Source organism: Micromys minutus, assembly GCF_963924665.1.
Source record: "Micromys minutus genome assembly, chromosome: 3".
Lineage (NCBI taxonomy): Eukaryota > Metazoa > Chordata > Mammalia > Rodentia > Muridae > Micromys > Micromys minutus.
In genome coordinates, this window is record NC_137972.1 from 55,805,875 (window position 1) to 55,832,005 (window position 26,131).

The 26,131-nt window shown below is 51.6% G+C and overlaps 1 protein-coding gene across 1 annotated transcript in view; it reads left to right on the forward strand.

Moving 5' to 3' along the window:
- PLXNA1 (plexin A1) overlaps positions 1 to 16,061 on the forward strand; it is a 44,868-nt gene extending 28,807 nt beyond the window's left edge. The window contains exons 17-32 of the mRNA XM_080914383.1: positions 84 to 177; positions 518 to 757; positions 859 to 1,002; positions 1,425 to 1,659; positions 2,538 to 2,680; positions 3,187 to 3,443; positions 3,544 to 3,610; positions 7,652 to 7,798; positions 7,911 to 8,070; positions 8,668 to 8,771; positions 9,016 to 9,112; positions 9,433 to 9,623; positions 9,744 to 9,913; positions 11,372 to 11,584; positions 11,683 to 11,833; positions 12,996 to 16,061. Of these exons, the coding sequence (XP_080770509.1) occupies positions 84 to 177; positions 518 to 757; positions 859 to 1,002; positions 1,425 to 1,659; positions 2,538 to 2,680; positions 3,187 to 3,443; positions 3,544 to 3,610; positions 7,652 to 7,798; positions 7,911 to 8,070; positions 8,668 to 8,771; positions 9,016 to 9,112; positions 9,433 to 9,623; positions 9,744 to 9,913; positions 11,372 to 11,584; positions 11,683 to 11,833; positions 12,996 to 13,091 (2,509 nt within the window). The 3' untranslated portion in view covers positions 13,092 to 16,061. The remainder of the gene's footprint in view (positions 1 to 83; positions 178 to 517; positions 758 to 858; positions 1,003 to 1,424; positions 1,660 to 2,537; positions 2,681 to 3,186; positions 3,444 to 3,543; positions 3,611 to 7,651; positions 7,799 to 7,910; positions 8,071 to 8,667; positions 8,772 to 9,015; positions 9,113 to 9,432; positions 9,624 to 9,743; positions 9,914 to 11,371; positions 11,585 to 11,682; positions 11,834 to 12,995) is intronic.
- Positions 16,062 to 26,131: the final 10,070 nt, after the last annotated feature.

The following is a 26,131-nucleotide window of genomic DNA, read 5'->3' on the forward strand; positions in this document are numbered from 1 at the left end:
TGCTCACACAGGAAGAGACTGTGTTTGTCTCTCTTGTATTTTTAGGCCTTGGGCATTGTCTGATTCCTCTCTTCTTCCTTTAGTGGTGGGACCCTCCTAACAGTCACAGGCACCAATCTGGCCACCGTTCGTGAACCTCGAATTCGGGCCAAGTATGGAGGCATTGAGAGGGAAAATGTGAGTGGATACCCTGGACCTCTGGTCCCCCTACGTCCCTCTGTTCTCCCTCCCCTCCCGGCCGTAAGGTATTTTCTAGATGGCTGCTAACACCCCTGCTTCTGCCTCACTGTGCTTTCCTGTCTGTGCTGAGGCCTTGAGGACAAAGTGGTCAGCTAGGGGTGATCCCTGGGCCTGTCTAGCCCTCAGCCTACAGAGAATGGACATCTTGAGCATGTACCCCTTGGTGCCTAGACCATCTAGGACAGGGAGCTGTCATTCCTAAGGTGGGGCTGTTATTGGGTAGCTGGCCCACAGTGGGAGAGCTAGCCTACCTAAGGTCCTGGTACCTGTGTCCCAGAGCTGCATGGTGTACAATGACACCACCATGGTGTGCCGGGCGCCGTCAATAGACAACCCAAAGCGCAGCCCGCCAGAACTGGGAGAGCGGCCAGATGAGATTGGTTTCATCATGGACAATGTACGCTCGCTGCTGGTACTCAACAGCTCCTCATTCCTTTACTACCCGGACCCTGTACTGGAGCCACTCAGCCCTACTGGGCTCTTGGAGCTAAAGCCCAGCTCCCCGCTCATTCTCAAGGTAAGTCTCAGCCACTGTGGCCTCCTGCTACAGAGGCTGCTCTGGGATAGGGCGTGTGGAGAGACCTCAGGATTGCCCTCATTTCACCCTGACCCCTTTAGGGGCGGAATCTCCTGCCACCTGCTCCTGGCAATTCCCGGCTCAACTACACGGTGCTCATTGGCTCCACACCTTGTATCCTCACCGTGTCTGAGACACAGCTGCTGTGTGAAGCACCCAACCTCACGGGGCAGCACAAAGTCACGGTACATACCCTAACCTTTATTTATGCAGAGAGTCAGGAAATCCCTGTCACAGCCTATCTGTCATTTCCCAGAACCACTCTCCTGACCTACTGACCCTACTCCCACTAGAGCAACCCGTCCTCTGAGAAAATTCCCATGGAACTGAGTTCTAATGCAGCCCCATTCCGTCCTTGCAGTTTTTCCCACTTGAAGCCCCTCTCACTGTGGGTAGCCCCACTGCTAAGTGCTCCTGTGCTAACTACCTGGGCGCCTGTCTGCTCATGTCCCAGCAACTTGCACCTGTTAGCCACTTTTGTCACCTACTAGAAAGGTGCTGCCCACAGGCAGGTAGATAGATGCTAAGGGTGACTTAAGGGCCATTGCACAGGGCCTCAGGCTCTGAGGGGCTGATGCCCTCTGAGTACTGCTATCCCATCTGGCAGGTGCGGGCCGGAGGCTTCGAGTTCTCGCCTGGGCTGCTGCAGGTGTATTCAGACAGCCTGCTGACACTGCCGGCCATTGTGGGCATTGGAGGGGGTGGTGGCCTCTTGATACTGGTCATTGTCGCTGTGCTCATCGCCTACAAACGCAAATCCCGGGATGCTGACCGCACCCTCAAGCGGCTCCAGCTCCAGATGGACAACTTGGAGTCACGTGTGGCCCTTGAGTGCAAGGAAGGTCAGCAGGGAGTTGGGTGGGGCCAGAGCCAGGGAGGGAGTCTGAGTGCTGAGTCAGTCACTACCACTGGGCTTTGTCTCAGTCCCAGGGAGGTGACAGATGGCAATAGAGGGACCACCTTCTGTACAGCTATAGTCTAGGGTGTGCCACCTAATCTTTTGTGTCCCAGTGTCATGGTCTGTCAAATGGGCACAGAAACAGTGTGAGTCTCCGATAGTTGCATGGTTGGCTGGTTACTTGCCCTGTAGACCACTTTGGTGGACAGGAACCTTCTCTGCCAATTTGTGCAGAGGCAAGACCTGCAGAGAGGGGAAGCCAGATGCCTGGCAGCAACCAGGAAATGAGGCCACAGCACTTTACCAAACCTGCTAGATGCTCCAGAGCCTGCCCTGCCCCTCTGACTCCTGATCAGATAGAGGGCAACTACAGGGCTGAAACCTCATAGCTCTGGAATGTTCTATAGGGCCTGTCACTCTGCCCTGTTTTCTTTGACCTTGAGAGGTGGTATGGGCTGAGATAGTGGGCCCATGGTGTGTATAAGGCAGGGGCTGACATAGGGCTGGGACCGTGGGGGAAATACTGGAATGTCTGTGTCACCTCCTCTACATAGGGCTGAGTCTTGGCTAAAGAACTTCCCATTCCCACCCAGCCAGTGTTGGATCCATTGCTACTCTTATGTGGTTAATCTCATATAGTACAGAGGAGGAAAATTGTCCTAAATTAGGGAAACTGAGGCACAGAAAGGCATTTGGTTTCTTTAAGGTCAGAACCAATGATCCTGACCACACAGTAGGGAGACTAGGACTGAGAAGGGGGAGGGGAGCCTCAAGTGTACTGCCCTTATCCTCACATTGCCCCGTCCCCACATTTGTGCACAGCTTTTGCAGAGCTACAGACCGACATCCATGAGCTGACCAGCGACCTAGATGGTGCTGGTATCCCATTCCTCGACTATCGAACATATGCCATGCGAGTGCTGTTTCCTGGAATTGAGGACCATCCTGTACTCAAGGAGATGGAGGTAGGACTGCCACCTTAGAGGTCTCTGGGGACTGGTGGGCAGCCAAGGACATGGGGGCTGGTATGACCTTCCAGAGAAAGTTGAAGGGCTTGGCCAAGTTGGGAGTATGGAGTCAGACCCATGTTGGAGCTAGCACAGGGTTGGGACCTTGAGCTCTGAGGCAGGGACCTGATTTCTAAGGCAGGTAGCTTGCCTTGGGCGACAACCATTGCCCATAGTGCTTCAGGAGGCTGGAAGGAGACCCTAAGCATGGAACAGTGCTCCAGACCTCACCCAAACTAACTGACCTTTAGCCTGAGATCCTGGTTCCTCTCCTTGTGCTTGGTTGTGTAGGGCTTTCTGCCATTCACCTGCCTGGGTCCCCTGAAGGATCTAGGTGCTGAGCTTCACTGTGCAGTGAGGGCAATCTGGCCTACCTCACGTAGCTCAGTGTCACAAAAGGCCTATCCGTCTTAGCTGTTGGAACTATGTGCCCCTGTAGACTGAGCAGGCCTGTGTGCCCCCAGGTGCAGGCCAATGTGGAGAAGTCGCTGACACTGTTCGGACAGCTGTTGACCAAGAAGCATTTCCTGCTAACCTTCATCCGTACTCTGGAAGGCCAGCGCAGCTTCTCCATGCGTGACCGTGGGAATGTGGCCTCACTTATCATGACAGCCCTGCAGGGTGAGATGGAGTATGCCACAGGAGTGCTAAAGCAGTTGCTGTCTGATCTCATCGAGAAAAACCTGGAAAGCAAGAACCATCCCAAGCTCCTGTTACGGAGGTACAATGAGGGAAACCTGGCTGGTGGAGTTACCGTGGGAGTCGTGAGGACCTGCCTGCTGGATGGTGGAAGTGACTGCTGTTTGCTGCTCTTTCCACAGGACCGAATCAGTGGCAGAGAAGATGTTGACCAACTGGTTCACCTTCCTTTTGTATAAGTTCCTCAAGGTAGACCTCCGGGGCCCAATGAGTGGAGAGAAGGGTTGGAGTGGGGAGGAAGGCCAGAAGGCACAGAGGCCAGGTCCTAGGTGTGGTGTCCCAGCCCAGCAACCCAGCCTACTTGTTCTTAGCTGTGTTTCCTGTGTTGATACTTGCTACATCCAGAAGGAGAATAGACATTCACACTCTGAAGTCAGTGCCCAAGCTGGAGTTTGGATATAAGCTTGGATCTCTGCTTGGTACCTGGAGCTAGCTGCCAGGCTCAGGAGGAGGACTACCCCTAGACCATGGTGGGGTGTGAGTCCATTCTTGGCTTCTGGCTCTCCAGAGCTCCTATAATCCCTGCAGGTGTCAGAGTGGGCTGCTTGGTTGAACTGATTACCTGCACTTAAGAGACTGGGTAATTACACAGTTCCAAGGTCTCTGGCTTCCTCTGACCTTGTGGCCAATGGGATACATGTGGATCTGCCCGGGAGTATAAACTTGTGCGTGTCTGTCAGCCCTATCCAGTGCTCTGTGGATTCAGTGACAAGTAGTACAGCAGGGCAAGGGTGGGGCTGGGGCTCAGTCTGCCAGCACTTGGACTCTTGTCTTCCTCCAGTAGGCTGCTGCTGAGCTCTGGATGACCCAGAAGTGGCAGCACATAGGTCTGCTCAGAGAAGATCTCTGGTGGGATGCCTTTACTCGTTGGGAGGAGAGCCAGTGATAGGATAAGGCAGTAAGAGACAGGAGGTTTGAGGGACCGGAGATGGAGAACAGTGACACAGGTGGCACAGGGACAGCTGAGGAGAAGGGGAGGTGCATGTACTGCACCCCCCATAGTAGTTAGTACGCACATCTTCTATGGAGGTGCTGCCCTGTGGACACTTACTTACATGCTCATTAAAGCAGGCTCTGAACCAGGAGAAGCAAGGCTGAGCAAAGGGTTTGGTACTCCAGCAGCACCATGCTGGGTCTTGACTCCTGCTGACCCCATTTGATCTTCATTCTCCACAGCGAGGAATAGGTGCAGTTCACCCCATTGGGTCTCAGATTCTGGGCCAGCTTTGCAGTGTCTGCTGCTACAATGTGGGGAGGCAGGCTGCCTCTAGAAGCTGGCAGAGCTGGCTCTGCACCTGTCATTGTGGAGCAGAGGGAGCAGAGACGTCAGACATCTGGGACAGCCTCGTGGAGGGGCTCAAGGCCGTCGGGGGTATAGGAATGATAATGGGGGTAGGGAACAAGTCACTGAAGGAGCAACAAGAAGGGAGAAAGCGAAGCTTCAGAGAAAGGAAGTGGGCCATCTGCCCTAGGTTTACTCTTAGGCCCTCTCAGTCTCCTCTCAGCTCTGGTTTTTGTGTGGCCATTTTTGTTGTACAGTGAAATCTGATACTTCGGGAGTGAGCCCAGATTGTCCTGGCCTTGTTCTATCCCTGTCTGTGGCCATTGCGCCACACATAGGCCTCTTGATACGTTTGCTTTTTACTACTGAGAGAAGATACACTTCAGTGCCTCCCTTCCTGAGCTACCCAGCAGATTCTCCTGCCTGGAGTTCTACCTTCTCTGGAGTCTAAGGCTTGAGTCACATTTTACAGAGCCTTCCAGAGTGCTTTTTTTCAGCCAGAAGATAGGTTCCTCCACCCCTTCATGGCTCAGCAGTTAGTTGGTCTCTTTTTACCATGCTGCAGACTTGCATGTTTTACTGGATTAAAATATACATAATACAAACTACACTACCTTCTAGATTGAACTTACATTTTTATTTATTATGTGGGTGCATACTACAGTGCACAGGCAGAAGTCACAGGACAACTTGCAGGAGTGAATTCTTTCACCATGTGGGTCAAGGGATCCTTTACTTGCTGAGTGATCTCTCCAACCCTTATCTTATTATTTGAGACAAGGCCTCCCTAGATAGCCCAGGCTGGCCTCAAACTCATGACCTTCATGCCTCTGAAGTGTCTAGTGTACAGGCCACTGGAGTTAACACATCTCTAATGTGCAGCCCTTGTCAACATGATCCGCACTGTTTTGTCTTTTAGACTGAAATCTGTCTTCATGACACACTCCTTGTCTCTCTTCCCTCCCTCCACTGTATCACCTGTACCTCTGACTGAATTTGGCTGATGTGGGGATGCCCTCTAAGGGGAATCATCCATGATGTACTTGCACTGCTGACCAGTCTAACCCAGGAGTGTGGCAGAAGTGTGTGGCCTGCACTGCTGTGCTTCCCTTTGGGTCAGTTGCTGCAGCACACACTATGTGATGGACAACTGTTACAGAAATGTAGCCGTGTTAAACCATCAGCCATGCTGAGAAGCGTGAGCAGTCCCTTCCTGCAATGGGGGTCACCTCTCTGGCCATCCATCATAGCCACCCACACACAGCTCTGTTTGGCTGGAGAGAACAGAAAATAGAGTGCATGGGTACAGGATGTTAGAGGAGTGTGAATTCTTTCCCAGCACAGCCAGCTTCTGCTGGAGGTGTCTGTTGTGTGGGCTCCAGAGTGAGTGCAGGTGCCCAGGTATCGTAAGATGTGCTGACTCTAGAGCCTCTCCTGGCCTGGGTGCTGTGGCACTCACTAGATACTGCGTGAGGATGGACATTTCATCTTCGAAGCCACAAATGTGTGTTTTCTAGTGTTATTTTATTTTTTAGTATATGATAAGGGTTTTTTTGTTGTTTTAAATACCAACATTCTATCATTTGCAGCTTTATGCTACAGGTGAAGTGCATGACATGAGGTAGGGGTCAACCTTGACTTTCCTGCAGATGGAAAGCTGGTACTGTGCCTCATTTACTGAGCTGTGCCTCCTGTTCTGTTGTGTCTATGAAGGGACTGTTCTCTGTACCTTCTCAGCAGGGTTGAAAGGAAGCTGGAGCCCTACCTTCCCACTGTCATGGGACAGGGAAATGAGGCCCAGAGAGAAAGCCCTCCTTCATTCTGGGCCCACCTCCTCCCTGAGCTCACGTCTGTTCTTTCACAGTCTTGGAAAGCTCCGTGAAAGTGATGGTCCAGGCTAGCAGGGGGATGGCTACCTACTGGGTCTGAGCTTTCTTGCAGAAGCCCTGGCTTTTCTGGGGCTGATGCATTAGGGTTGGGAGGGTCTGCATCCAAGGCTTGATACCCTCTGCTCCTTTAACTCTGCTTAGGATCCCAAGGGTAGACATCTAACATGGGGAAATCTTAGGAGGTAGTGTTTGCCAGAAGAGGCAGTTCTTGATGGCTCTGAGTCCCAATCTGTTCCCCCTCCCTCCCACTTCCTGACTGACTTAATGAAGCCAAGTTTGCAAATGAAACATAATTTCAAAGACAGGAGTGTTGTCTGAAGGTCTTGGGATGATCTATGCTCCTGGCTGTTCCTTAGCAGCTGTCTCTTTAATTGCCTCAGATGCTAATAGGGGGTTAGAACATCTGGGTACAGGAGCAGAGTCACCATGGACTTGCCAAGGGCTCACCTGGGTCAGCCTTCCACCTAGGCATTCTCAGCCAGCAGCCACTGTGAGGAGTGACTCCAGCAGTCAGGGGTGGGCCTTCAGGGCCATGGGACCAGTCCAAGCTCCAGCATCTGCTTTGCTCACCTTGCTGAGTAATGTGACCCTACTACTGGCCCCGCACCTGCAGTGCAGGGAGCCACATGACAGGTAGCTGAGGGTAGGGTCACCTTGCCAAGTGTGCTTTGGCTACCCTGCCAGTCCCCATTTCTCCTTGGCACCAGTCTATAGGTTCCTTTGCCCCTTGGGTATGAGGAACATCAGGAGTCAGTGTGTTTGTGCTGGTGGTCACAGTGAAAGCATGCTCTTAGTGATGCTGGACTTCTGGCCAGGTGGGTCCCTAGACATCGAACAGGTCATGATCATACCTGGTGTGGGTAAGGGCAGTATTTCAAGGATTTCTGTGTCTCCAGTCATAAGGACACTGGGGGTGTTGCTCACTAGATTTTCTTGCCTGGTGCTGGCTCCAGAGACAGGCTTGCCTTCAAGAGGAGATGGAGCTGCTGAAAACAGTTAGGTAGCCCTTAAAGTACTGACCAGGTCCTAGCCCCGCCTCATACCCTGCCACCTACACAGGAGTGCGCTGGGGAACCGCTCTTCATGCTTTACTGTGCCATCAAGCAGCAGATGGAGAAGGGCCCTATTGACGCCATCACAGGGGAGGCCCGCTACTCTCTGAGCGAGGACAAGCTCATTCGGCAGCAGATTGACTACAAAACCCTGGTGAGCCTACAGTCTTGGGTCCTCCCCTTCCAGTGACACTGAACTGAGTGAACAGGACTAGCAGAAGTGAGGGTTGTGACTGATGATACCATACTACCCTTCTCACACATAGACCCTGAACTGTGTGAACCCTGAACACGAGAATGCGCCTGAGGTTCCTGTGAAGGGGCTGAACTGTGACACCGTGACCCAGGTCAAGGAGAAGCTCCTGGATGCTGTGTACAAGGGTGTACCTTACTCACAACGGCCCAAGGCTGGGGACATGGACTTGGGTGAGTGATGGGCCAGTCAGTGTCCCCGTGATGCTGATCAGAGGTCAGACCCCTTGTCCTGATGGTAGGAAGGCATTCAACAAAGACTTCAAGGGAGGTAACAGGTAAGCTAGGGTCTGCAGGCCAGAGTAGACTGATTGAGGAGACTTACAGAAGAGGCAAAGTGTGAGTTTGATATTCTCTGGGAAGCTGTCGGGGATAAAGGAACAGGACTTTGCACTGGGGAAAGTCAAAAGATGTGGGACACAGTTTTGGGATCCTGTAGGAGATATGGCTGGAATGGCTGAGACTGGAACCTAGGTAGAACAGGACCTACCTCTTGTGCTCATCCAGACACCAGATAAAAGGTCAATCTCATGGGCAGACTATGCCACCTCTGAGTCTATGAATGTAGCTGTCCAGTGTACAAGCCTCAGCTTCTGGCTCTATCCCAGGCTCTTCCTCAAGTGCAGAGAAAGCCCCTCCTTGCCTTCCTGTCTTTTTCCACTCCCTTGTTCTATGTATCAGTAGAATAAAGAGCTTGGATAGAAGGGAAGGAGGAAGGAAAGGAGGGAGGGAAGGAAGGGGGTCCCACCTCTAATACCCTACTTCCTGTAGAGTGGCGCCAAGGCCGCATGGCACGCATCATTCTTCAGGATGAGGATGTCACCACCAAAATTGACAACGACTGGAAGAGGCTGAACACACTGGCTCACTACCAGGTGACCCTACCATCCAGGGACCACTGCGTGGGCTTTCTTTCCCTTAAACTGAAACATGCCTAGTCAGGTGTGAACTGTGCCATGCCCAAGTGATAATCTACCCTGGAACCATCCCAATGGAGATTCAGAGTGGTGGCATGACTTGCCTCCATGGGTAGAACCATGGGTGTCTTTAGGTCCTCCCAAGTTTGACAGGACATCTTAATGGCACCTTGGGACTTGTATCCTTGATATCTGCCCACAGGTAACGGATGGTTCATCAGTGGCACTAGTACCCAAGCAGACATCTGCCTACAACATCTCCAACTCCTCTACCTTCACAAAATCCCTCAGCAGATACGGTGAGGGACCAGCAGGTAGTGGGTGGGCAGTGGACCTGGATGGGATGCCCTTCTTCCTAGCACTCTGCCAGTGTGTTAGATGCCAGGACTAAGGGGACAGATGGTGTGTCACTAGGCTCTTGACCTTCCCTTCAGTTCTGAAGCAATGCCTATCACCATAGCCTATAAACAAGGGATACTGCTCATGTGACCACAGTGGCCATCCCCAGCATACCTATCAGGAGCTTTGTTACCCTCTGATGGAAAACTGGCTGGGGTAGGGGAGGATCTGGCCATGGGTGAGGGACACAGCCCTGCCAGCTGACAGGCTATTCCTGCAGAGAGCATGCTGCGTACAGCCAGTAGTCCTGACAGCCTACGCTCACGAACACCCATGATCACGCCAGACCTGGAGAGTGGAACAAAACTGTGGCACCTGGTGAAGAACCATGACCACCTGGACCAACGTGAAGGCGACCGTGGCAGCAAGATGGTCTCTGAGATCTACCTAACGAGGCTGCTGGCTACCAAGGTAGGTGTATGGGAAGATGCTCAGAACACATGGCCAAATCCAGGGTTTATACAGACCTGTCCAGGTCACCTAGGAGGTTGGTACCCTGGGCAGCCCTAAAGCTCACTACTTGCCCTGCAGGGAACACTACAAAAGTTCGTGGATGACCTGTTTGAGACCATCTTCAGTACGGCGCACCGTGGCTCAGCCCTGCCTCTGGCTATCAAGTACATGTTTGACTTCTTAGATGAACAAGCTGACAAGCACCAGATCCATGACTCAGATGTGCGCCATACCTGGAAGAGCAATTGGTGCGACTACCATAGGGGTGGGACAGCCAAGGGGACCGGGTCTTACAGGGCCAGGATCATCCTGGACCTTCCTAGTTTCCAGCCCTAGTTTGCCACAACCCCTCTCCTCTGGCCTGTAGGAATTCCCTGGGTGAGAGGCTGCCATATAAGAAACAGAATTTGGTGGGCCAGAGCCCATTGATAGCATAGAGGAAGAGACATTCACAGCACAAGCCTGTGCTCAGTGATATAAAATGCTAGAGATGGCTCTAAAAGGTCACTCTGAGGTAACATGGCAGTAAGTGTGGAGCTGTGTGTTGCAGGTGAGAATTCAGGCCACCCAGACCCCAGTGGGCTTACTCCAGTGTTCTCAGCCCTGACCTGCCTTCTCTGAGAGTAGACCACCTATACTTATGGACCAGCCCTAGATGCCTGCAACCTAGCCGTGGGCCCCACAGCTCCTTGCTCGTGATTGTGGATGCTCAGTGTTCTCTGGCTTTGGCTGACAAGCACAGTTGTGGGCTTCTGCTGTGTATAACCCTGACACAGCAGACTCTACCCCCGTGTGTGGTCTTTCACCCCCATAGCCCACAACTTTAGAGAAGAGCCACTTGGACTGACCTTCCTCTCCTGCAAGGTTGTACCACATCTCTGCTCTCCATTCCCACCAGGGCACACCTTTCATGTCCACACCCCTGTTAGCTCCTTCCATCCTCAAGTTGTGCTCTGACCTCCAAGTCAAGTTGGCCTAGCTTTCCTAATCTCATGACCCTTGGCCTAGTTGCTGGATAGTCCTGGCCTCATCCCAGAACCCAGTACTCCTTCCCTCCCTCTCTCATGATTCCTCTTGGTTTGTACCCATTGTCTCCCTCCAGGGCTGTGTTAGCCTAAGTCCCAGGCCCATCTGGTCTGCCTGTCAAGGACCCAGCAAGGGAGGAACTGCTGTGGGACCGCACTGGCTAGGAGTAATAATGAGCTATGCAGACTCTTCTTGATTTACTCTAGAGCAGCTGCCTCAGCCATGTGGAGTTAGCAGGCTTTTGGCACATGCCTATGGTTACCAATAGCCTCAGTTTCCAGTTTTATTTACTTAATGTGTGAAAAGCATGTGTTATAATTGGTTGCTTGGCCAAGGCTGTCTGAGGCCTTGTGGGGCATAGAGGGTGGGTGGAAAGGCATATGTCCTTGGACTGGAGCTAAGCACAGGAACAGGATATAAGCCAGTGTACAGGCTTCAGGGATGACCATGGATATAAGCTGAACATGAGGAATGATGTTCTGAGAGGCACTAGGTTATTTGCAGCATGTCCTGTCTGGCCAGTGGGGTGAGGGGCCAGCCCCAGTTGAGCATGTGGACATCCACTCATTTTCTGGGGGACAGTCAGGCCTGCTGGATAGTTGGCCTCTCTAGTTGCTGTCCAGGAGGGGATGGGATGCAGAATGGCCATCCTGAGCACTCTTGGGCTTGCTTGTCCACAGCCTGCCTCTGCGCTTCTGGGTAAATGTGATTAAGAACCCTCAGTTCGTGTTCGACATCCACAAGAACAGCATCACAGATGCCTGCCTCTCAGTGGTAGCACAGACCTTCATGGACTCCTGTTCCACATCAGAGCACAAGCTGGGCAAAGACTCACCCTCCAACAAGCTGCTCTATGCCAAGGATATCCCCAACTACAAGAGCTGGGTTGAAAGGTGGGTGACCAGCAGGGTTCATGCAGACCGGGGCCACAGATTGGTGGGTGAGTAGGCCCTATGACCCCACCCATGCTGACCCTTCCACCTACTGTCAGGTACTATGCTGACATTGCCAAGATGCCCGCCATCAGTGACCAAGACATGAGTGCCTACCTGGCAGAGCAGTCCCGGCTGCATCTCAGCCAATTCAACAGCATGAGTGCCCTGCACGAGATCTACTCCTACATCGCCAAGTACAAGGATGAGGTGCGCCCCTCCACACTCCAGTTCCACCTGTCTCTCACAGCTCACCCAATACTTGCTTTGCTTCTGTACCTGACAGCCCCGCTGTTCCTGGGGCAGTAAGGAAATCAGAGATTCCAGGCACACAGAAGGGTCACTGAGGCAGGGTGGGAAGACAGTTTTCCTGGGGTGGATAGCTATGGGTCTATAATAGAGTTTATTGGGCTGGATGGCATCTCTAGGGTTAGGTAAAAGTTGCTCCTTGTCCTTTGTCAAGGAGCAGCTCCCCTGACTCTTCTCTCTGGGATGACTTGTCTCTGACTCTGGGCTGAAGCTTATGGGTACAAAAAGCCAAGGACTGGGTATGTGTGGACATACACACAAGGCACTGAGTGGGCCTGGCAGGCCAAGATCCATACATGTACATGGCTGAGCTACAGCCCACCTGAGAACAGGCAGAAGCTATACAGGCCAGGGTGACCTAGGTGTGGAGGCTTTGAGCTTGGCTGTGTCCATGAGCCAGATAGATTGTTATAGGTCTAGAGGCGGGGAGGCCATGGTCTGCTGGCTGTGTTGAGCCAGTGAAGTAGATAGCCAGGCAGCCTGTCTGGAGGTGGGATGGAGCTATTGAGGCTTGGAATGGCCTTGGTATTAACCCAGCCACAGAAGGGCTCACAGTTTTTAGTGATAAAGGACATAGGATGGGGCACTGGGCCTAGAACTCACATAGACTGAAGTATGGGGAGCCAGATGACTGAAGTAGGGGTGTAATACTCAAGAAGACAACCTAAGATAATAAGAGACCCAGCACCAGTAAGAACAGTGACCAAGCCACATCAGAAGGGAGGGCGTGGAGCGCAGCCATAGAAGATCACAGAAGCCTGAGAAGGATGAGGTCGGAGAGACCATAGGCAGGAGCCAAAGCCTGTTGATGAAGATGAGGGTGGAAGTGATGACCTTAGGGACTCACCCTAGAATGCTGTGGGTGTGCTACTACTCTGGGTCAGAACTGTTCTCACAGCTAGGAAATGGTAGCGTCAGGTCTTGCCTGACTGCTCCCAAAATCCCCCACGGCGCACCACCGTTACATGTGACTGTCCAGCAGCTTTCCTTAGAGCTTCCGGCCCATGTCTGTGGATAGCTACCCCATCTCTGACCCTATCCCACCCCTCACCCACCCCTGCAGATTCTGGTGGCTCTGGAAAAAGATGAGCAGGCTCGAAGGCAGCGGCTTCGGAGCAAACTGGAGCAGGTGGTGGACACGATGGCCCTGAGCAGCTGAGCCCCGGAAATGCCCACCCAGCAGGAGGCAGAGCAGGAGGGCAGCAGAGGACCCAGGAGACAGCCCTTGGCCCATCTGGACCAGTGCCAGGTGTGGGGGCTGCAGTTGGGTCCTGGCCCTCGCCTTCCTCTCCCTGCCGTGCAGGGCTGATTTTTCTCGCTGTGGATGTAAGGGTTCCTGCTGAGCCACCTCTGTGCCTGGGGCAAGGATTGCACAGCATGGCTGGTCCTGCCCAGGGATACTTGCTGCTTGGCAAGAGCTGCTGGTGGCTTTCCTGGGAGAGAGGTGGCCTCTGAGGGGCCGAGATAGAAGGCCAGGCTCTCCAGAGGGAGGGCAGCAGGACAAGGGGCTGGACCAATTCACAGTTCTCTGGCTTCTCCATCCAGCTGCTACCAGCAGGCAGAGTCTGAGGGAGAGGTGAGATAACCAAGGCTAGGCCACATAAGTCACAGCCTGGGGCTGTCCCACCAGCCTCTACTCTAGCACCTTGTGCTTGGCACCACCCTCAGATTCACCGCGTGCTCTGCGCGGCCAAGGCTGGAATGCCACATCCTTCTGCTGGGGAGAAGCCCCACTCCCCTCCTATGGAGGGCCTGCAGACTCCACTTCCAAGTGACATGTGGACGATGTCTAGGCGGACCCTTCTCTGTCCTCAGGGCTGTGCCTCTGGGAGCCCCTAGTCCTGGGGCTCCAGTCAGAGTGCATGTTCCCGTTATTTATTCCCCGCCTCCTGCTTCTGTCGCAGCCCACCATCCCCTATCCTCCCTGCCCTGACACTCCTGGTGGCTTCCAGTCTGGCATCTCAACAGTGTCCTGGCCCCTCTACAGTGGGACATCTGGGTACTGCTTTTAATGGAACAAGAAACCCTGTGGTATTCTGCCCTGGAGGTGTGAGGGGCATTTCTGCCACCCTGCTGGCCATGGGCAGTGACCCAAGGGACCAGAGGTCAGCTGTGTCCACCTCTGCCCCCAAGGAGCAACAAAGAGTACATTTTTTAATGGACCCTGTACATATATATATGTATGTATGTGTATATATATATGTGTGTGTGGCCCTGGCCCCAATGGGGTGCTGTACAATTATTTGAGGGAAGAGACACGGAAAGGCAATTCTGAGGAACCCAGGTGGAAGAGAGCAAAACCAAGGGCCCTGGAGCTGCCGTCTGATGTGGCCTCTACTTCCCCCAGACAGAAGGAGCCGCTCACTATTCCTGGTTCCCGAGCTGCTTCGGGTGCAGAGGCTGTGGACTGCATGACTGTGCTAGCGTTTAGTCTGAGTTGATCTTTTCAAACTGCAAGTGTTGAATACTAGAGGTGGTTAGATTCTTTTTTTTTTTTTTTTTTTTTTATTTTTTTTAGTCATTGGAAAAGCAAGCAAGCGGCTATTCCCTTTTCAAGGTCACCTTTTTGATGGTACTATAGATTATAATGGATTTTAAGGGACAGCTAACTATGGCCGGGCCCATCCTCAGTGCTGAGGACAGCACACCCCACCCACATCCATGGGCTGCTAGCCTTGTGGTCCCTCACACTCCAAGCTCGGGAGCCAGTGGGACAGTGTGGAGATCAGATTAGAGCTGCGCCTTTATTGGCTATGAGGCAGGTGCAAGGACTCAGGGAGCAACTCCTCGGAGGTAGTCATGGACCTGGGCACCCTGGGCCATGAATTCTGGTCAGATTCCCACCCTATCTCTGTGGCTCACTTCCTGTGCGGATACTGTAGGCAGAGTCAAGGCTAGCCAGTCTGAATATAGCCGTTTCTCAGAAGCCCCTGTTGTTGCCTGGGGTTTTACCCGTGGATATCCCTCTCTTCCTTCTGATGCCTCTGGGCTGTGCCTGGGTGGGAGCCTCAGTTTCCCCTAAAGTCTTCCCTGGTTGTAGGCTTCAGATGGAAGCCCCCAGTTCTTCCAGCTCTGCCTGGACCACGCACAGCTTCTAGGCTCAATTTCTTCACTGTCCAGCCCCACCACCCTGCCCAAGGCTCCCTCAGAATAGGCCAGCCTCACTCTGTCCTACCAGGTCACCTTGCCCGTGTGCATGTCAGGTGGGTGGTAAGGTGGCCCGGAGCAGCTTACCCAGGGCATCTGTTCGCACGCACTTTAGCATATCTGTTTACATGCGAACTGCCCTAGCTGTTCTTACCACCATCTCGGCACAGCCATCAAGGCCAGGCCTCACTTCCTGCCACTTCTGGACTGGGCTCATCTGCTTGTCCTTGGTCTTCAAGAGCCACCTGTCTGTGGTATCCTGCAAGGGGGTCCACTCCAGCCTCAATAATGGCTTGGGGTTGGAGCCCACTGCACACTGGGTGGTGGATGCTCAGGACAACCCTCTACAGTCCTAGGGCCCAGGGAGGTGGGCAAGCACTACTCCAGCCAGCCTGGCCCTAACTGTTGGTACTGCCATCCTGCCATGGGCCCCATCCCCAAAAGCCCTAACTTTCTGCCTGGTCTTTCCCTTTGCACCCAGACTCAGGAGTGCCTGGGCTATTCCAGGCTGGGCCTGGGTGCCTGGCCTTCACATGCCTTGGACTGGCCCTGTGCTCTTCAGCTGCCCCACTCTTATGGTTGGATAGCTAAATAGAGCAGCAGGGATGAGGGCCTCGATGTGTCCCCAAGAGGCACTGCATTGAGTTCCAGGCACAGGCCAGCAACCTCTGTTGGTACAGAGGGGCCCGACCACCACCTCTACTCCAGTTCCCCCAGTTTGGATCTGGTGGCTCACATCGGTGCTACACAAGCTAGAGTAGATATATTTAGAGAGAGAGAGCTATTTTTAAGGTGAAGCCCATGATTAGCTGTCCTTTAATGCCGCAGAACACTCCCTCTTACCCCACCCCCACCAAAACAAGAAACAAAAACCTGGTCATTTGGATGGTCTGAGTAGATCAGGCCTCGGCCATTGCTTCTCTGGAAGCGGCAGAGTCAATAAGCTCAGCCATCAGATGTGTAAATATACGGCTATTTCCTATTTTACGGTTCTTCAAATTTAGTACTTGTAAATAAACACACGTTAAGGAGAGATTAAACATTTTTGCTAAAGCTCGTGGCTCTGAGTCTTAGTTTTAGTGGGGTGGGAATCCAAGAGGTGACCACAGAAGTAGCTTATAGCCTCGGAGGTGGCACGAGACACCTTGGAGCCTTTGCCCTCTGGACTGGGGGCTTGGTGTGAGCAGAGACGGTGTCCTTGGAAACCTAGCACATACCCATGTGTCACATCACAGTTTTATCTAATGCAGAAAACAACATACCCCTCATTGAAACAGAGGGAACCTCAGTGGTAGTCTGTGACAGGGCCATGTGCAATCCTCACTGGGAGCACACCCATCTATAAGGCAGGATCTCTGTTTCCTACCTTCACCGTGGCCTTACACTACTGAGCCTAGAGTGGGACAGCCTATGTGCACACTCATCCAGTTTTATGGGTGAAGACTTAAGTCTGCTGTCCCATGACGTGGCTTAGGTACCTAGTCTTGCCCTCCTCAGTTCAGTGTAGTGTTGTTTGGAGTTGGGGGCAGCAGCACTGAAGGAGGCATACCACCTCCCTAGGAGCATCTTAATACCTAGGCTCCATGTCTGATGACAGTGCTGTTCATCTACTGCACACGACTGGGGAGTGAGTTTCCCATTGGTGAGGTGAAACAGACAACCTGGAGAAGAGGTCCCTGGCCACACTGGCCCTCCTGGGCTCTGTAGCACTCTAGCGGCCTCAGTCTCAGTTCATTCCTTTCTGGGCTCTGATGGCATTCCATAAACCACAGTCAGTGCTCCTCCATTCCCAGCCGATCTGTCCTGCTCAGTATTAAAAAAAAAAAAAAAAAGCAATCACCATAAAATTGCATGGGAAACAGATTTAGCAAATGTGGTCCCGTTTGAGGTGTGACATGGCCCATTTCTGCCTCTTCAGCCCTCCCAACTTTCTGGCACAATCAGCTCTGCCTGAATTACCCTCGTTAGGCTGCCAAAGGCTCCAGCCCTGCCACTGGGGAGTGGGACAACCTCTCAAAGAAGCAATCAGTGCCCCTGCACAGGATGATCAAGCATGATTACAGCAAGCAGGGCCTGATTGCCACACGGCTTATAGAAGGCAGAGGTCTATCCATACAGCACTGTGGTGGCTTTGAGCCTATAGGGCAGCCCTCCAGGGTCAGGTGGCAGAGAGTCAAAGCCTGTTCTCTGTGGATCAAGAGGACAGTTTACTGCATTTCTTTCCTGGGTCCAAGAGCAGCCAGGACTCCAGCAGAGGACAAAGTATTAGAGGTATGAGGAAGATGTCCACTTATAGCCTCAAGTACATGGAGAAGCCTAGCAGAGGCTCAGACGGCCGGATCAGGAGCCAACCAAAGCCAACCAGGGGCTAGAGAAAGAATGGAGACCTGCAAACCCAGAGAAAGAAAGGAACATTTGCAGAGGCAGGAGTGACCTAAACATCAGAGCCAATGTAAAGACCTAGGAAAAGGCTGTTGAGGCAGAAGCCAGTACAGGCTGCTGCAAAGGAATGAGGGTGCCACCCTTGGGAAGTAGGAACCTAACTTGGGTTTGCTCTTGGTGGCTATAGCTGGTCATCTAAGGCTGGTGGGAGGCATCTACCATAGAACAGCTTTATCTACTAGGGGTGCTGTGTGGCAGACATCTTGGCAAGTGGCTGCTCTAGTCTCTGACAATCTATTCTATGAAGTGACTGGCCACACCTAGTTGGACACCTAGATCTCCTGGACTAAGGTTCTCACCAACTCTAGCTTCAAGTTTTGTTGATCCCAAGATATAATGCAGGGCAGCTTTGGTCATGGCCCAGGCCCTGGAATGGGTGTTTCTTCAGTGTGGCTCAGACTAGCAGCAATCAGCCAAGATTGGCTAATTTCAGAGTAGGCCAGGAACAAAGGTAAGATATCTGCTCCAAGGGACCCAGGGCACCTAGGTGGGACCCTAGCTCCTGAAGCTCTTGTCTGTGCTGAGGCTCTGCAAGGACAGTACCTAGGAGCCCCCAACACTAGGAAGGTAGAAGGAAGTTTCCACTTGAGAACAGGTACCAGTAGCTACCACTTGCTCCTGGGAGATTTGCCTGATGTTCAAGAAGGGTTGTTCTGGGAATCAGGCTTTCTGACTATGCTGGCTGTATCCAGTTCATACTCCACCCTAATAAACACCCAGACATGTCCCTTAAAGGTGCTCTTCTGTTTGCAATGTGGTGTGGTAAGTGAGAGAGCTGGTTGACTTTTACAAAGGTGCAAGAAGTGACCAGATCTACCCCGTACTGTATCTTGTGCTCAGCAAGAATTGAAGCTACAGTCGCCGAGAACCTCACTCTGGGAGACCCCAGGTGCCCAACTAGGTGTGGCCAGTCACCTCATAGATAATCAGAGACTACAACAGCCACCTGACAGAGATGTCTGCCATACACACACCCAGTGGTACTTCATTCTTGGCTGGATCCAGGTGATCCAGGTGAGGTCACAGCACTCCATCTTTCTCCTCCTGTTTTTCTCATCTTCCCAAATCAGTTCCCTGGTGGCTGTCAAATTTCAGGGCAGTGGTTTCTTTGGTCCAGGTGGAGATTTCATTATCCACCTTAGGGCAGCTACAACTGTCTGTTTGAGCCCATTAATCTGGTCTGATCTGGTTGGCTGGACACAGGCACATGCCTAGGAGAATGGTCAGTTTACCTGAGCCTGAGTTTTGCCAATTATTCAGAGCTGTGCCCATGCACAGGTCATGGTCTGCACAGTCTTAAGCCCAATTTCTTTGACATTGTAACATTCCCTCCTGGAGAAAAAAAGGGAGGCTTTCAAGACTCATGAAGCTATAAGATCCCTGAGACATGCCCCCTACCCCAGTCAAATAAGCAGTCACAACTTCTGAGCAAGAGGCTTTCCTGTGGAATGGCCTGAGAGTTGTGCAGGGAGCTCCAGGGATGTAACTTCTGAGAGTGCTCACCCATGCTAGGTCAGTCTTCTCAGTGGGTCAGCTGCCATGAAGTCACCCATGTACCAGAAAACTCGTTGGTTCCATAAGTGAGACCTGGGTGGAATCGTTTTTCTGGTCAGTCAGTGGTGCCCAATTGAGATGATTAGTTCTGCTTTATTGGATGCTTGTCCCACTTTGTCTCCAACAAGAGAGTGAGCAGAGAAAGGAGGGAAAGGGGATTTACACTGTCACATAGGAGTGAAATTTTACATAAGAGGAAAGTGGGAATCCTGAGACTCTCAGTGGCAGCAGGATGCCAGCCAAGAGAGGCTTCAGGTTCTAGGCAGACTTGAGGACACCAGCCCAGAGATTTCCAGTAAGCCTACAGCTCCAGAGCTTAGAGGGGCTCTGGTTTCTCAAGCATGGAAGCTTCTGACAGGACTGCCTCCTTTGAATTTTGAGGTCAATCTTCTTTCTCTACGGAGGACCCAGAAACTTGACCAAAGCCAGGAACTGGCTCTGGAGCCCTCTTCTCTTCTTCAAAGCATGCTGCAAAGAGAAACTGTTGAGAGGTTTGGTAAATCTCTTACATGGGAATGGGTGGACTCTGATTGGCTGAATGTATGCGCATGCAAATAAGATAAAAAATGGGACCAATGAGGGAAGAGCTTTCAAATCCCAAAGAGAAAAGAGAAAGCCCACCAAAATATGAGAGATACTTCTCCTCACTTCTTGTCTAAAGGAAGCTGGAAAGGCAGGAATCTCCCCACACCTTCTCTTGTTTGGTATGCTGCCAGCAGTTTAAGGATCCTGGGGACTTGGAACCAGGCAGCCTAATCAAAAACCCAGAACTGTTCATTTCTCTCTGCCCAAGACAGCCTGCTGTATCCCAGTTCTTGTGTGGGCTTTGCACCAGCTAGTGTGTGTGTGTGAGTATGTGTGTGTGTGTGTGTGTGCGCGCACACATGCAGAAGTGTGTTATTCACACCTTTGGACTAAAACAGAAATTCGGCTCTTCTTTTCGTTGAACCCCGGTTTCAGGGTCAGTCCACCAGCTTCCCTTTAGCTTGGGTCTGGCCACAATCTTTAGTCAGCGCTGCCCCCAGTCAAGCTTTCTGTCGCGCTGTTTCTGTGACCTTGTGTGATTCCCTTTCCAGAGCCCCTCTTTTGCCTGGGAGGGTCTCTGATGTGGTTCCGTGTCATATCTGTGTGATAGGGAACTTACTATATGCAGTGTGGCCTACTGACACCCAAAAGCACAAGCCAAGGACCTGGAAGGCTCCACTGAGGAACTGACACCTTCCTCCCACCTTTTGCTCATTGGCTAAGACTGAAAGGACCAGAGGAAGGACTCACAGTTTTGCTCAAGAAAGAGCCAGATAATGACGAGATGGGCTCAGTTGGTGAAATCATTTATTACTTAACCTAACCTGACAACCCATCCCAAGTTCCATTACTGGTACCCATAAGTACCTGCCCTACTTGCTCCTAATCAAACAAACAACTAGCCGAGTGACTGAGTAAGTGAGTGAGTGAGTGAGTGAGTGAGTGAGTGACTGACTGACTGACTGACTGACTGACTGACTGAGAGAGTGAGTGAGAGGGTCTAATAACATTTTAGAAGACCCAGAATTCCACTTGTCTCTCAGATACACTTGTGTCTACTAATGCATCGGGGAGGGTAGCCAAGCTTGGCAGGAACATCAGGTAACCTCCTTTCTGCACCTTGCCACTGGCCTCTATCACCCAGAAAAATGGACAAACTTAGACCCCACTCAAGTTTAGGGCAGGAGTGGGGGGAAGGTTTGTAAAAAATCAGACAGGCTGACTTGCTGTTGGAGGCATCCTGATGGTTGGTATGAAGGAGGAATATCTAAGCCTTTAAACAGCCTTGAATGTCATAAGAAGAGTTCATGTAGAGAGATCAAGGGAGTAGAGGTCAGGCCAGAAAGATCCTGCCTCTCCTAGTGGGACTGAGGAAAAGAGAATACCTACCCCGCTGTACACAGTGGAATTTCCTGGGGTGGACTGTTGCCTTGATGTTTGCTGCAACCTATCAAGGCCCAAGAGTCTAACAAGATCCTAGTGAAGGAGAAGGAGGCTGCTGGGGGCAAAGGAACAAGTAAGAACCTGACAGGGCCATTCAGGGCTGAGGGATAAAGAAGGGTTATGACTCTAGTGTGTAGAGAGCTGAGCCAAGGAAGCCCTGCATGGGTGACCCCAGGAGTGAATGACTGTTGTTGAGTTGGACAACCCATGTTAAGAACTCCAAATCCTCAGACCTATGGGGCCAGAGTTTCCTCAGGAGTCCACGTAGGAGTGCTTATGAATGATTATCAGTGTGTGCAAAGACTAGCAAGTGCAATGTCCTCCTCTGGGCTGTGTGCAGTCTGAGACCGCTCCCTACAGACTCCTGTAGAAGCTGACAAAATCCCACTTTCATGCTATACCTAATAAACATGCCAAGGTAGCCGACTTCCACTGGAGCTCAGATTTTCTGTACTTATGTCCATCTGATCATCCTTTCTACATTCCCTTGCTGCTCCTAGTTGGGGTTCCAGGATCCAAGCTGTATGGAATATGGCACCCAAGAGAATAGTCTATGTTCACATCACTCATGGTGACATTCAGTGCGTTTCCTGCCCAGCTGTACAAGAGCTGACAAGGGACTCGAGCTCTCTTTCCTAGTGTCAGGAGACCCACGTGCTGTGCTGTGGGTGACCTTAAGCCACCTGGGGAAAAAGAAAAGGAAGGGAACAGCCATTTCTCTTGGGAAATGATTTGGAACCAACACATTTTCAAAAAAGAGACTGTTAAAAAGATGTGTTCAATAGCATGAGATTGGGGCAGTGTTAAAGTCTGAGGTTTGACCCTGCCTCCCTGTGGGGCAGTTTTGGAGAAGTCACAGATGGTTTGGAAGCCACATCAGCGAGCCCAACTGAGCAGGGTGTATATGCACTTAACAACAGATGCCACAGGCTGAGGGCAGTGCAGGGGTCCCAATCCTCCCTCCTCTGAGGGCTGGCAGACATGACATCTGGCAAATCAGAGTTTGCTCTTGCAGTGGAGCTCACCGGGCTCCCATGAAGCCAGCTTTTTTCCTTGAAAGAAAAGTGGCAGCTTTGATTTGATTTCACTTTATAACAAGGGGCAGAATCTATGGAGAGAGTTGTGGGTCCTTTTTGGGCTGTCCAGTTATGAAGATCATTCTAAGGGTTAGGTCCCAAGACATGAGGTATCTATACTTTTCCCATGCAATGGCCAATGTCCATCTGCTTCCCACCCTCATCACATCAGCCTGAGATGCTAATAGGTCTGCAGAGCATGGCTGTCCCTCCTGAGAGGCAAATAGCCCTTCATCTGCCACCAGACAAGCACCTGGGACTAGGTGTCTGCTCAGAGCTGGTATGGTTCCAACTTAGAGACTGCAGCATGCTCAGTTGTACACACACACACACACACACACACATACACACACACCATACCACATCACACACACATCATGCACCTGAATCTTTCCCCTCAGGTTTCTGCCCACAAGTCAGGGACCACTTGACTCACTTGTAGACATCAACACAAAGGGTAAAGCCCCAGCTATATCCCATGATGGGCTAATCCTGGATTAGGAAGTTGCCAGCCCAGAGCCACTTGGTTCCAGCATGCTCTCAGCATGCTGCTAAAGGCCCATTAAATCTTGCAGGCAGAGGCCCTCAAAGCTCGGGTGGGTGGTCGTGACTTTGGAGTTCTTACCAGCTTCGAGCTCCCATTTCCCATAATCACTGGCTCACAGCATCTCCCATGGTGGTCCCACCCCCAACCTCCCAGTGCAGGATCTTCATCGACTCACTAGGATTAGCAGGGGAGTGGCTGAGATCTGGCAAAGGGGTCTCCTGCCCTTGGCTTTGTCCCTGGGTTCTAGAAAGGACATCTGGCTCAGTTACTCTGAAATGCTGCGGTTCTTCTTTCTCCCTCCAGGTACAATTGGTGTTACCTTCTTTGTGGCCACTGAATTTAAAATAGCCACACCTTACAACAATCTTCCCTCATCACAGCACATGGCTATCATTTTGTTTATCTTGCTGGCTTGTGAGGACAGGTAGACTGGTCTGTCTCCATCCCAGATGGCATCTGACACACACTCAGTGCTCAGCGTGTTTGTTGAGGGGATGGATAACCACATGCCAGTCTTTGCACACATACAGCCTATACATCTCTGCAGACAATGTAGCATTTGTGACCCTACTATGATGGGCTGTTGTATTGGTCAGTTTATTGTCCCTGAGACCAAATATCTGAGGGAAATGACTTAAACAAGGAGAGGATCATTTTGGTTACAGTCTTGGAGATTTTGATCCCTTGATAGTTGTTCCTTCCTTGAGACTGGAATGGAGCCGAGCATCATAGAGGGAGAGCATGGCTAAGCCCAACTTGTCACCTCATATTGTCCAAGAAGTAAAGATAGATAGACAGGACAGACAGTGCACAAAGCATCCCCTGCCTAGGCATGACCCTAGCAGCCCCTCTCTTCCATCTAGTCCCACTTCCTAACTTTAGCCCTTGCCAACACTTCCATGGTATTAGGAGTTCATTAGTGGGGTGATCCAAGATGAGGTAAGAGCCTTGTCATGCTGTCACCTCTCCGAAGATTTAGCTCAGCTCCCCTTGTGAAGGGAACCCTGACACCACTCAGCTTGGGTAGGTATCTGGGGACATTCCCAATCCAAACCTGTCTTCATCCCAGAACAGACTTCAGTGCTTTGGAGAAATTGCAAACCTTTCCAGAGGAGGCTGGCTTTTCTTTGTGACCCCAGCTTCCAGCTCTGCATCACTGGCAGCCAGGAACAAACTCCACGTGGTCCTCCCATGCAGAATTCACCATGGGTTTCAGAGTTTTGTTTCTCAAGCTGAATAAATGGCTAATTGCAGAAGAGTTTCTATCTTTTTGCCCCATCTTGTCTTAAACTGCCCCTCTCATGGAAACTGTGAGCCCCTCATGCCTACCTCTGGTCACAGATTACTTTACTTGTCCAATGAGGTATGGCAACATCTCTGTCTTGGATCACTAGAAGACTCCAACCAGTAATTGGAGAATGTGAGACCTTGCAACCACGGCCACCTAAAATATGCTGTGACCAGCTGTCTCTAAACACACACAGGAGAACCAGAAAGCCAGTCAGAGACCCTGTGAGTAGTCAGAGCTATGAGGCAACAGGAGGCTGAGCACTGGGCCACCTGATAAGTATCTGACTATAAGAAGTGAGGGTTTGGGGACTGCTTTGCTTGAATTCACTTTATCAGGACAGTGTTTTCTGCCAGCCCTGCAGTTGCTGGTCAAACAGCACCAACTGACAGTGTGCAGAGTTGGGACCTCCTGAGGCAGCAGAATTATCATCATGCTGACCCACTTATGGGAACCAGCCCCTGGAGACAGTGAATGGTCTCCAGAAGCCACACAACCTTGAATTATAGGCTTCAGGGGTACTGCAGAGCTAAGCATCTCCAGTATCCTTCCAGGCCACACTGAACATCTATAGCACGCTAGTAAACTGAAGAGGCTGAACTGAACTTCTACTTCTTCTTCTTCTTCTTCTTCTTCTTCTTCTTCTTCTTCTTCTTCTTCTTCTTCTTCTTCTTCTTCTTCTTCTTCTTCTTCTTCTTCTTCTTCTTCTTTGTCCTCCTCCTCCTCCCTCCCTCCCTCCTTCCTTTCTTCTTCATTTTTTTCTCCTTCTTTGTTTGTGTTAGAAGTTTGTCCCAACGCAGCTAAAGTCTGTCATTCTAGAATGAGCTGTAGTCCTCTAAGCCTTTCTAGTGAGTGGTCCCCTGAATCCCAAATGTTCCTAGCCCTAGCTTTCAAGTCATAACGCAGTGGAAAACTGACCAGATCCTACCAGGGCATGTGCATCAGGTACTGGGATGAAGGCCTTTGCTCTGTGAATTACTGTTGGACCAGAGAGGTCTGGTGTGGTCCTGAGTCTTCCCATGTGGCTGCTGATCTCAACTCTCTCCCATGTATCTTGCCACCTATTTACCAAAGTGTGACCTTCCACCTGTGCAGCCAGGACACCATGACTTGCACAGAGTAAAATCACTAATATACCTAAGGCTTCTGGAACTACTTGCTGGGAGGCAGCTGAGTAAAGATTCCCCATTCCGGGAGCCCCTGCTGCCTCTCAGTGGTTCTATGGTGTGACATTGGCTATGGTCCTGGCAGTAACTTTTCTGATTCCAACCTCCCTGGAGAGCTATGAGTCCTGTGCTGGTTTAAATGGCCTCTATGGCTTGAGTTCAGATTCCCTTTGGCTTTCAGGTCCTGGCATCTGTGGGGCCCTAAAGTGAGACTGATACCCTGGCCAGCAAAATGGTATGCCTGCCATGTGCAATCTGAAGTTAGACAATGCAGGGGTGGGGTGCAGGGAGCAGTGACCACACCCAGAGGGAGAACAATGAGCCTCACGCGGGTCTACGGGACAGCAGAATGGGTCCCTGTCTGTTGGCCCAGCCCCTTCCCACCCACCTGGCACCTGGGGCCTGCTTTACCTGCCTATAGGAGCTCTGGAACCCAGCAAGTTATCCCAAACTGCCACTTCCCTCTCTGCACTAAGGTTCCAGAAACACCCTAGCAGGCAAAAAAGAATGTCCCATTTTCATGCTCTGCCCTGAAATACAGTCTTTGCACATAGTGCCTGTAGGTCCTGTTCCCCTGCCTGCCCAGTGTGTGCTGAGCTCCTGGGGCCCACACCAACAACTCGTTTGCCTCAGCCGTGTGTGTGAATCTTATTTTCAAAGATTCCTCCTCCTCCATTGGGGCTGGGTGTGCTCATACTTCAAGGCTAAAATGATGTCATTAGCTGAGTCTTTCTTTAGAACAGCCAGTGATTTTCTAATGCTGAGTGAATGCTGCCACCATTCTTGGTTGTCTGCGTCACCCCACCCCCCCCAAGTCCTGCTCCTTACTCTGTTGCAGTGAAGCTGAGGACACTGGCACCTGGTACTGCTGTTAGGCTGTCCCCACAGGAGCCACTCGGGCATCCTTCCTACACAGCAGCTGCCTTCTCAAGGGAGGTGCCCGAGAGGAAGCCTAAGGAAGGCCCTGGTGCCTTCTGTGGTCAGTCTGGAAAGTCACTTGCACCACTGCCA